The following is a 12,096-nucleotide window of genomic DNA, read 5'->3' as shown; positions in this document are numbered from 1 at the left end:
ATAAATCTCACTAACGATGAAGAGGAAGGCTTTAGTGCCATGAGGAGTTTTTTTTAAGAGAGTGGGGGAGTTTCAGCTTTCTTTTATTTTTTTACTCCTGTCCAGCTACTTAAAGCTGTTTTTGTCAAACCCAGAGTTATTTTTTCAGCTGGACACTAAATTCTGTTTTGTTTTCTCCATCGCAGGTCGAAGCACAAGAATGAAGGGGACCTCGGGAGAGAAACATGAATGTGAAGCAACGGCAGTGTGCGACCCTAACACATGGATTGTAAAGTGGATGAGGTACCATGAAAATGTCATCTAAAGACTATATGAAGTATGTATGCAGCTGCAACAGAGCTACAAGAAACTGTCTTCATCCCCAATGAAATAAAAAGAAAACATGCTATGTTTTGGCATCCTGATGGAAACGAATCCCAGTTGCAAGCACCTTCCCTCTGTGTCGACGGATGCCAATATGCTTTGGTGCTGATCAAGAACAAGTGAAGAGCAATAACGACATCATCGAGTATATTCAACGTTCAATTTGAAAGCTACGGACCAAAGAGCTGGAATTGTCTCAGTGAACGCAGCCGCGATGAACAGCATCCACATAGTATTCCTACAAAGTGTCTATAATGCATGTATGCACTTCAAAAATGTTTATTGAGTTACTTTTAAAACCTTTTTAATAAAAAAAGAAATGTATCAATGTCGTGTTTTGTTTTTACTTCATGTGTTTGTGCGTTAAAACAACAAAAGGAATCGAATGAAGCAAGTTTGAGGTTTTGTTGTGATTGTGGGAAAACGGGTTTTAAGCCAGACTCCAAGACGGAGTACAATAAATATCCTGCAATGTGTAACCTGTAGGCCTAAAATCAAACATGGCTACTGATACCTGGGCTCTCGGTGGCAGCCGCATGGAAAAAGGAGTCGTAAATGCAGCGCTCCCTGTGGAGTTACGGACGCCGGAGCACAGAGAAATCACAATGGGGCGCAAACACCAAAGGCTCATATGACGACCCCGATATCACGTTAGCGTAGATTCCCGTGGCTGTTGAAATTTAACACGGAAAAGGTGAGGAGGGACGAGACATTCACACCGGCTAATGTTGACACTGCAGTGTCTGTATTGTTTGGGCTTCTTCTTATAGCGCTCACAACACTGTAGAGACAAAAAAAACACACACACTAACTTGGGTTTCACTGAAGTACTGTGTCAACTGTCACTCCTGAACAGGCTTAAAACACATAATAAATAAAGAAAAATGGGTTTCTTACATATTTATTGGAATCTGATCACAAATACACAAACTCAATGATTGAACAGATAGAAAAACACTGCTACCAAACGAAGCATTTACACATTCGGACAGATAAAATACCACTTACGGACATTTACAGCGTTACGCAATCTTTTTCTTTAGTTTGACCCTGATGAGTGGAAACCTCTCCCTCCTGAATCTCCGACTCTTTCAGCTCCTCCTTAGTGCACATGATCTCTAAAACAATTTCACTTCTTCTGTTTCCCCCACAAGCGGCGGCATACGCGGGTCACCGGAGGTTGTGAGACGGTGATAAAAACCCTCTCACCTCTGATCTGTGACCCATGACTGCTCTCCGCCTCCGCCCACTTTGCCTCTTTAACTGCCCTCCACTTACAGCTCACCTCCTCCCGTGTTATCTGTCCGTCTCAGGTGCCTCGCGGAGAAGCCCTCCCATCTCATGTCTGTGCGCACAGGTGCTTGTGTGCACAGGGATTTCCTCGCTTTTAGTCTTTTTATCCAGTGTTTCTTCTCGCTTCTCGTCATCTCTTTCAAAACCACCGATCCCCCTTTTCCTTTGTGTTGAGAGAGCCGAGTGTTAAAGTGATCGGGCTCTGGCTCACAGGGAGGAGGAGGAGGAGGAGGAGGAGGAGGAGGAGGCCGGATTGTGGTCAGTGCTGAGCGGTGAGGTTGAGCAGCCTCTTGCTCAGTAAGGTGTTGTGCTGTTTCAGGTACTCGATCAGGTCGGCCTGTTTCTCCACCACCTCCTGCAGACTGGAGCCCTCTCTGTGACACAAACAATAACACAGGGGAACTTTTCACATGTGGAATCTGGAACATCTGTCTTGGTAAAGGCTGGTGACATTCTAATATTTTTCTAAAAACTAAACATTGCTTGTCCAAAGCCTGGTATTCCTCTGTGACATGGACCTAAATGTATCTCCAAAAAGTATTCAAACAATGAACCATATTGTAGCACTGTGTGACACCTTTCTTTGTTACCATGCATTGTGGAATTTATTTGGAGGCAAAAAACTACAGTTCCCACCTGCTTTAGGAAGAAAAAAAGTCACGAAGCACTTCTATAAAAATACATACTTGCTTGAGGCCACAGAAGCCGAAGAAGTCGAGAAAAAACGACATAGCTTTGATGCTTTTAGTCTTTTGAGGGACTTTGTTTACCAATAAATAATATACTTATAATATAATATAGAATGTGTCCAGGTACATAAAGCTTAAATAATGTTAGCATAACATACATGTTTCATAACAGTTACATTTAAACACGACTAGACGATGGAAGTTGGGTAATAATGACACGAAGGGAGAAAAGTGGTGCTAGTTTTCTTATAAAAGGCGTCACCTGTGATGTATTCTTTTTATTATTTTGCAATTGAAGAGCGCCAGGGACAAAAAAACACGAAAACGAATGTAGAAAAGTGTTGGGTAGATATTCAAACAGTCGGCATGGATCAAAGCAAAAAATCAAAGAAGGGAGAGTGATGGTCTAATGAATGCTGTAGTGTCCTGAGGATTGAATTTCCTCTCTGTCCCTCGACATGAGAAGAAAATCCTCGTTTACAGAACTGATTTAACTATCTTCATGAAAGTCGGACCAAAACCCACGTTTAATATTTCTCTTTGTTATTTTTCTCTTTGTTGCGTGTGTGCGTACCTGAAGCCGGTCTCCCTCGGCAGACTCGTGACACTGTGGTTGAGTGAGTGCTCTTCTTGGCTCACATCCGGTGCAGCTCGCTCCCGGTTGAACCGCATCACTTGGACTAAAACCACAAACATACTCAGTTAGTTTTCTTGTCAGCTGCACATAAAGACATGCAGACATTATTGGGCAGTGAGAGCTGTCCTACAAACATCAATCACTCAGGTGAGAAACTGAACTTGTTTGTTTTTTTACAGTTTTCTATCCCCTCTCCCTCTCCTAAACACACACTGGCTGTTATATCCTGCACTTAGTCCTTATGAGCTGCCATATCCTGCACTCAAACCTCTAATCCTCACACCCTAAACATACACCTTTACACAAGAGGCGGGGTTCGCAGCGAGGTGTGGGTGTGGAGGAGTATCCAGTAGCTGGAAGAGGAGCCACAGACAAAATATGGCAGATGTTGGTGGTGTTTGAATCAAGATAAGGCCGCAGTGTGTGTGTGTGTGTGTGTGTGTGTGGGGTTGCAGGTCAAATGTGTGAGGAAGGGCAGAGGGAGGTGTATTGATAAGACTCGAGTGTCATTAGCCAGAGGAAATTGTCAGGGAGGTTCTAAAGAGCGCTATCTTTACTTTGCTACAGTGCAGCATCTCAGCATCCACACTCACACACACAATCTAAAGAAATACTGCACATTCCTGCATAATGAGGCCCTAAATCTGTGCGTGTGTGTGTGTGCGTGCACGTGTGTGTGTGTGTGTGTGTGTCTGTAAATACAGCAATAGTAAGCAGGTTTGTGTGAGAGAAAGAAAGAAAGAGGCAGAGAAATGAAGCGGTCCGTTTCATAAATGACAAAGCAGAAACACAAACTGCTGTCAAATAAATAAAAACCAACAAGGTCAAATATTTCCCTAGTCTTTAAAAAAAATCTTTAAAATGGGCCTTAATAGGCTCCACAGGCTTTATTTTGAGCTTGTTTGTTTTTCAGTGTTGTTGTTTGTGTTTGGTAACTGGTCTGTCTTTGTTTTTATAATAATAATACAACATGAAGGTACGTACATGCAACAGTAATTTAGAAGTTATATGAGAGTTGTACATCTGTTAATCTGGGTTTTCTTAAACTTTTCAGTGTGTTACAGCAGGGGGCTAAAAGCAGATAGAGATACTTTGATGGACGGACAGATGTACAGACGGATGGAGGGAACACTGTAAAAGGAAGTGACACATTTCACACGTCCCCGTTAGAGACTCTCAAGCTCTCACACGGCCGGACAGACAGTGCTCAGACCGCATCTCTTTCCAGGTGATAACAGTGTAGCTGCAGAGGTGCTAACAGCTGATGGGGCCACAAAACGTGCTCACAGCTCGGCACTGACTGAATCGGAAAAAATGTGTCAAAGAACTGTGAGGAAATGGATCCCAACAACCGACAAGAGCGACGCAAGACGAGGGCACAGGAGCAACGCGGCTCATTAAGGGAGTTCAAAAGAAGAAGTAGGCAAGTCGACGGGGAATCTGTGAAACACGCAGGCGCTGTGGGAGACGCTTCACACGCCGCTCCGGCTTTCCTCGGACTCAGCAGCAATCTTCAATATTAACGCACATTTACAAATTCTAAGAAATATAATTTCCGGTGAGAATAAATAAGTAAGCTGTTCACAGTTGCAGTTTTGATACTTTCACTAGAAGAATACAGCTTGTAAATGTACTGGAACGGTGGACTGGCATTAACTTTAGCTCTCTCTTACATATCCTTTTTTTAGATGCAGAAAATGACAAGGGACTCCTGAACCCCACATGGGTTTGTGCAGGTTTTAATTCAGGGATAAACATGCTTCTATGATAACTACAACATGATTACTGTGAGTTTATTATGCGAGAAAAAAAAGCTTAAAGTTGTGTTTTTCTTTACAGAACTAGTTTTTAAAGACGATACCAACAAAATGACTGAAACCGGACAAATATACCCCAGATTAAGAGTTATAACCAGTGTGAACGATAGCGAGACATCTGAAGCGTCCCCGCTCAGAACAGATTCATACAAACCTGGCATACGTTAAGATAAGAGAGACGTTTTTGTCATCGTTATTGTCATCCAACAAAAACAAAAAGGATTAATAATGCAACAATCAGTGGGAGTGAAGTAAACATTCAGACGATTCTGAAGGCGCAGGAGTTCAATGACTCAAAAAAAGGCACAACAAGTAGTGCAATACGCAGGACAAAAAGTAGAAAAGCAGAATATAAAAGAGAGTATATGAGTGTGTTGTGGTATAAAGCTATGTGGATGATGTAAGGAGTGTTGGTAATTCAATATTATCATTTATTATCCTTCTATTGAATCACACAGTTACAAATTGTTTAAATTGAGATTAAGAAAATGTATTTTTATTCTTATACTTTATTATAATTTACTTTGCCCAACTTTCATATGGACCGTCAGGAATGACACAATTGTGAAAGATAACGACCAGGTATTTATGATCAGAAATATGTCGCAAAAGTATGTTGTAAGTATGTAAGTAAGTAAAATGTGTTTAAATATCACTTTTCACAGACATAAGTCACAAAGTGCTTAACAGGAGCGGTATTTCAGACAAGGAAAAAAACATAAATAACACAAGGTGACCATACAAGGTCCACTAATCTATGAGATCAGTTTAACACATAGAAAAGGCACACTAGACACTAAACTACACAATAAAAACATACATGAAAAGCACATCTGGAGCACTCATTTGACCTAAACGCCGGTCTAAACAGGTATGTCTTCAGTTGGTTTTTATAACAAATTTAGCAAACCGTAAGGGTGCAGGCAGAGCAGTTGCTACTGCCTCAAAAGCTCGGCCATGTAGCAAGTTTGAGCTGAGAGTCTGGTGAATGAGGGCGATGTAGTTCAGCCACATATGCAGGAGTCTGGCCGTGCAGTGCTCTGAAAGTGAGAGTTAGACTCTTAAAGTGGATCTTATGCGCTACAGGGAGTCAGTGAAGAGATCTGAGTTTGGGGGGTGGAGTGAGACCGTCTATTGATCATGGACGGTTATATAGACTTGGGGCGCCCAGCTAGCTCACCTAGAAGGGTGCCAACTGCAGCGACTCGGGGTTTGAATCCGACCTGTGGCCCTTTGCTGCCTCTCATCCCCTTTTCCAGTCTATCTGTTCTATCTCGCGATTGAATAAAGGCCAAAAAGAACAATCTTTTCTCTTCTTTTTTTTAAAGAACACGTAAGTCTTGTCTAACTGCACACGATTGTGTATGAGTGTGTGTGTGTGTGTGTGATAGTTATATACGGTCTGTATCTGTTTCAGAGTGTGTGTTAACCCCGTGCCCTGCAGAGCTTACACCGAGTTCTGGCGAGGCAGAGGAGAGAGATGTATTCTAAGTTAAGCCTTTGAAGGCCAAGACATGGCTTTGATGTGCATGGAGGGCTATGGAGGGGAGTGTATTCATGTTAAAATGAGAGAGGCAGAAACATACAGCAAACCTCAAAGACACACACACACACACACACACACACACACACTTACAATGAGTATGCACTTCAAAGAGAAGTTGAACGAGGCCTTCCTGTATGGACTCCGTAGCTGCAGGCATTATACCTCTCCTTCTCTGTCGCCTCTGAAATGAGGTTTTTCCCCCCTTCCCTCCTCATGAACTCTCTGATGTCACCTTGACTCTGCATCAGTCGGGGAATGTGTGTGCGTGCTTGTTTGTGCTTTAAGAAGGTTTGCGCTGCGAGGCGTCGCTCGGTTCGCGTCGTGCCTGACTGCACTGATCTGAGCAGGAATGCAGCGGGCGAACACTGATACCCCCCCTCGCAGGCCGGAGCACCCACACTGTAAACACGGGGACAATGTGTGTGTGTGTCCCTGTGTTTGGGTGGAGTGGGTCGAGGGCGACCCTTTGGCTAGGCTAAATCCTAATGCCTCTTATCTTCTCTCCGAGCATCTCTGGTATCTCACACCGAAATCTGTGCCCTTCAGCTGCCAAACACACCTTTAATATGGATTTCCTTTCATTACAGATTCTTCAATATCAATATCCTCTGATATAGCGGCTCTAGTAGCAGTTTTTCTTTACTGGGAGGAAGGACAGTGTGTCAGACTTCATCGAACACTCTTTGGAAAATCTAAATATGTATAGTTTATAGTCTGTAACTGTTGAAAAATATCCCAGAATACAAATTGCAGATTTGTTGAAATAAAAAAAAGACAGATTTATCAAAGAATACTCATACGAGTGTGAGACTGGGTATAATGGAAAAGGCTTTGATGTCAGTGCCAATATGCAGAAGTTTCCATGTTCTTGATTCTTTACTTTGAGAAATGAAACCATGTTTTTTTGCTCAAGGTTTTCTCAAAGTAAACTTCTAAACTACACCAAATAAATAACAACAGGGTTCAACTACAACAACATATTTGTCTAAAAACTATGCCTGAATCAAATTCAATCTAAAAGAAGCTAAAATATTTACTTTTTAAACAGTTGGTTAAGACATATTTGGGTCTGAAACCTCACACTTAAAGATTCCTACATTGGCCAATTCGATGGCCATGAAACAAACATCTGAGGATTATTAATCTACAGATCAAACAAAATGTTTTTTATTTATTTAATATTAAACATCCTTATTACAGAATAACATACATGCCAAAAGAACCGCAAGATGTGTCCTTTCCGTCTTTAAAGATCATGATGTTGGCATGACGCAAGTGCACTCGCTCTAATTTGGAGGAATCTCGGGATCCTAAAAAGCGTGTACTTTTCACGAGAAGATTGCTAAAATAAATGTGAATAGCCATCAACGCCCGACCTCAAAATCTTAAATGGCTGCTCCTCACATTAACAGTAAATAAGCTGATATGCGGTTTATTAGCACTTCTGTCTTAATTGTATCATATTAAATCAGTCATACTTACAGTACTGTCCGACTTGTGTGTCTTCTATGGGCAAAATACCAGCTGGTATCAACTGGTATTACTAATAACAGCTCACATGGCTATAGCTTTCCAACTTGTTATAAAGAATCCTCCTAATTCTGATTTCAGAGGTAAATTGAGCGTAGCACAATGTTTGTATCCATCTAAGTTTAGAGTGTAATAAGCATGTTAACATTTAAAATGAGCAATAAACACAAAGTCATTGGAATTGATCCAATAGTGGTGGACGGAAGGAGCCGAGCGACGCCAACTAGACAAAATGTTCTAGAGGCGACATTAAATAATACAGCAGAAACGTTTGGACTCGCACCAGAGAAACACAGTTTGTTCCTCTGTTTGCTGGATTGCACTTTATATAGATGGATGATAATAAAGTCTGTCTTATCTTATCTCATAGATGAAACTGTCAATAATCCACAACCTCACCAACTTCTCAGCATGTGAGATGTAACCTGTTTCATTCAAAGCAGAGAGACTGAGCAGTTAAGTATGAAGTATAGTATTAAACAATTTTCCATTTGATCCAGTAAAAATTCAAAAAACTCAATAGCATCCATATCGATCTCCATTCTCTCAAATGGTCTGACGTTTTCACAGCAAATTAAGTTAAGTGTAAATTATGGGCAGAACGCTCCGTTGTGTTGCAAAGCGATTGAATCCCCCTGGTAGGCTTTTGCAGCTTAAGGCCGTTTCAACAAAGCGGCCGACACAGATGGAGTCAATTTAAACTTAACCAATTTGTTCCTGACTTCAAAGACAAGACTAAAAAGACAATAGATCGATATGTGGGGGGTATCATCCAAAGTCTGCATGGTGTTCGTATACAGAAGCGAATAATCAGCTGATCGGCAGAGAGAGAGCGAGAGAGAGACACAGAGAGAGAGAGAGGAGAGAGATAGAGGGAGGGAGACAGAGAGAGACAGAGGGAGGACAGAAGGAGGACAGAGAGCTGAATGGTTGATTGTCATGCTGTCGAGTCTGAAAAGGGCAGGGCAGGTATTGTGATGCGAATGTGCTCAGATAGTGTGGGGGTAGTGTGTGTGTGTGTGTGTGTGTAATGTAATCTACAGGGTGTGTCTCTCCATATAACACTCCTGATATAACTACCACCATCCACAGGAGAATGATGCTGCTCCTGTAACACTGGAGGAAAGAGCTTTTTTTTCATACCATGTCGATCTGTGTGAGACATTAAATAATTCACACAGTAAAACTAATGCTGCCAGGTTCCCTTTGAGCAAATAATACTTAAGAATCTAATAAACATCCCTCCTTCTAAATGTGGATACGAAAGCATGTCTTTATTACTAATTGAGGACAAAATGTTTAATTTGATGAAGCTGCGAAGTTTGCTGTTTATGTGATACTTCTTATAAAAAATGTAAAGTTCAGATTTTGTAAGTTTTATACTGCTGCTGTTTTTTTTCTTTTGTTATTTTCTACATTGATGCCGATCTACTGTTCCTTAGCTCAGGTATAACTTTTTTACTCCTATCATATATATTTTTTTCTTTTCTACTTTGTTCTATTTATTTGTTTTGTTTTTGTTTCATCTTTGAAGTTGGATTCTTTACACAATTGTTCTTCTTTGGGAGGGTGCGGGCCTGTGTGTGTGTGTGTGTGTGTGTGTGTGTGTGTGTGTGTGTGTGTGTGTGTGTGTGTGTGTGTGTGTATTGGAAGTCTGATATATTGTATGCAACCAAATGTCAACCACATATCTGCTGTCCTACAGAAGAGTCAATCTGTAATACCAGAGTGAAATGGTCTTACCTAATAGATCAGCTTACCTGTGTAATAGAGAAGACACGGCAATGCAACCAAGAGCTCAAACCCCAGGACGCTGAGCAGCATGTAGGTTTGCACAGTCGGTGATAATCGCACAGCCAGAATAACCAGCAGCAGAACATTTCCTGCACAGAAAACATAGACAAACACAAACACACATTCTTCCTTCAGCGTTACTGCCATCTTGTGGAGAAGACCGACCTCTACATGTTCAGTAACATGGGTTCATACGAGGTCATACAACAAGTGTGCAGCTGTACCTGCAGAGTGCACGGTGAGCGGCAGATGCTTCAGTCCCTGCGTCTGTCTGTAGAATCGCAGGTACCCTCTGCTCCTGGCCTGGCCGTGGTGGTGCTGAACGCACCCAGTGAACAACAGCACCAGCACCCACAAACACACCTTCCCAAACACAATGACACTGTCGCCTCGCACGTTACCCAACATACTCAAACAAACCTCCTTTTGCCCCAACTCCAACACACACAGCACTGCCACACACATCGACAACACCACATACACCACCTGAAACGGAGGAGAGAGCACTGCGACTGAGACAGATATGTGGAGCAGGAGATGACAGCACAGACCATCAATGTTATTACACGTTGAAAATTAAAAGGTCACTGCCAGTATCCAGGTTAAATAAATGTCTTTGCATGCGTTACACTAGCCAGAGTTCTCTGAAAAATTGCCTTTGTGACATTTACGTTTAATATACAATATAGGGCTGGAATATATTATTTAATTTTTCTTGGAAAAAGTGTCATACATGCAGCAGAGACAGCAGGATGGCATGGCAGGGTGTTGGTATGGTCTGAAACTCTCTCCTGATGGCAGAGTGGAGGGCGTCAGCAGAGATCAGAGGCCCGTCCACCAAAGAGTCCTCCTCTGTGCTGCGTGACATATCTACTGAGTTGCCCGCCGGCTAAAACAAACACCATATTATAAAGTTACATTAGGTTACTGTCTTTAAATTCAGGAGTTGATTTAACAGCAAAAAATGCACATCTACATATCAAACAGATACATTAAATATACTGTATATTCTACTTTGTCTTTTATACCACAATTTTTTCGGCATATACATCTTATTTTTTACTTTCTTAACTGTTTTGCACTATGTTTATATGTTTTTGCAATATGTTTATATGTTATCTATTTTTTTTTTTACTGTTTTTGCAATATTCACTTTATGTCAGACAGAAGAGAAACATAATTTCAGGTCTCCTGTATGTTTGCACAAATGGAAAAAGTGACAATAAAACTGACTTTGGCTTATTCTTTCAAGCAGAAAGTAACTAAGGGCACTCAAGTCGTGTACTTAAACTGAGGTATTTGTACTTTACTTGAGCATTTCCATTTTCTGCAACTTTATACCTGTGCACTATAATTCAGAGGGAAATATTCTTTATTTCCACTACATTTTTTCTGACGTGAGTTTCTTTTCAGATTTAGATTAATAATACAAAGTATAATCAACAAATTAATGATGATGGAATATAATAGGTAGAATAAGTATATAGAGCAGTGTTAAATTAGCTCCTACTATAGCAGCTGGCATATTAAAGTGATGTATATATTAATGCATCAATAATATAAATGACCTGATCCTGAAATGCAGAACAAGTACTTTTATATTTGCTACTTATTTTGAGGTAATACAATTACTTATGCACTGCAGTATTGCTAGTTTTACTTCTTCCACCATTGCTCTTATCTTATATTGTGTCTCCACTATTACAATAGGGGCTATCCGCATATTTGTTTATTAATTCTTCCAGTAATGACTAATGGCTCATTCTCCTTCAAGAGATAACAACAACAACAACAACAACAACAACAACACAATACAACAACTATAAAGTAACAACTAACAGACTAAAATCGACCCGGAAAACCATTTTCAATGAATAGACCAAGGAGATCAATAACATCTGATCAGTTTTTTTATAAATATTGTGTATGATTCTGTTTGTGAAACGTTTCTTCTTGGACATGATTCATCTAAAATCTGCACCACAACAAACATGACGTCCACGAAACCGGAAACAGCCGAGAAACCACGAAATAACGTCTTGCTTATCTGATCATATATAAAACATAGAACTGTTGCTACAAAGCAGAAACACAGTAGGTCTAGGCTAGCCTGTTAGCTGTTTTTAGCTCCCTAGCTAGCTCTAGCTAAGCCAGGCTAACTGCCACACACATTGTTAGTAAGGCAAACAGTAAACATTGAACGACAGGTACGTACTGCATACAGAGAGGCTCCCTTTGACTCCATTTTGTTTGGATGCTCCGCGGTTTTTAAGAAGAAAGTACAAAACAACAACAAACAGCCATTAGCTTACATGCTCTAAAAGGGGCGGGTAGGAAACGTAGGAAAATATTGGTGCATTTCCGGTCCCCTTATTTTATGTTTCCGATCATCTCTGTTTAACTTTAGTTCCTAGCACAATTAATCCA

General features: G+C 40.9%; 1 protein-coding gene across 1 annotated transcript; it reads right to left on the bottom strand.

Moving 5' to 3' along the window:
• Positions 1 to 1,254: 1,254 nt before the first annotated feature.
• On the bottom strand, positions 1,255 to 11,999 carry tmem192 (transmembrane protein 192). Its single transcript, XM_079220273.1, has 6 exons — positions 11,885 to 11,999; positions 10,403 to 10,558; positions 9,894 to 10,155; positions 9,636 to 9,758; positions 2,920 to 3,025; positions 1,255 to 2,030 (listed from the first exon to the last, which is right to left on the bottom strand). Exons 1-6 carry the CDS (start codon positions 11,912 to 11,914, stop codon positions 1,916 to 1,918), a joined length of 792 nt encoding a protein of 263 aa, XP_079076399.1. The 5' UTR covers positions 11,915 to 11,999; the 3' UTR covers positions 1,255 to 1,915.
• Between the last annotated feature and the right edge of the window lie 97 nt (positions 12,000 to 12,096).

This window comes from Taurulus bubalis, assembly GCF_910589615.1.
Source record: "Taurulus bubalis genome assembly, chromosome: 6".
Lineage (NCBI taxonomy): Eukaryota > Metazoa > Chordata > Actinopteri > Perciformes > Cottidae > Taurulus > Taurulus bubalis.
Note: the sequence above shows the minus strand (reverse complement) of the source record. Positions and strands in the feature narration are given on the sequence as shown.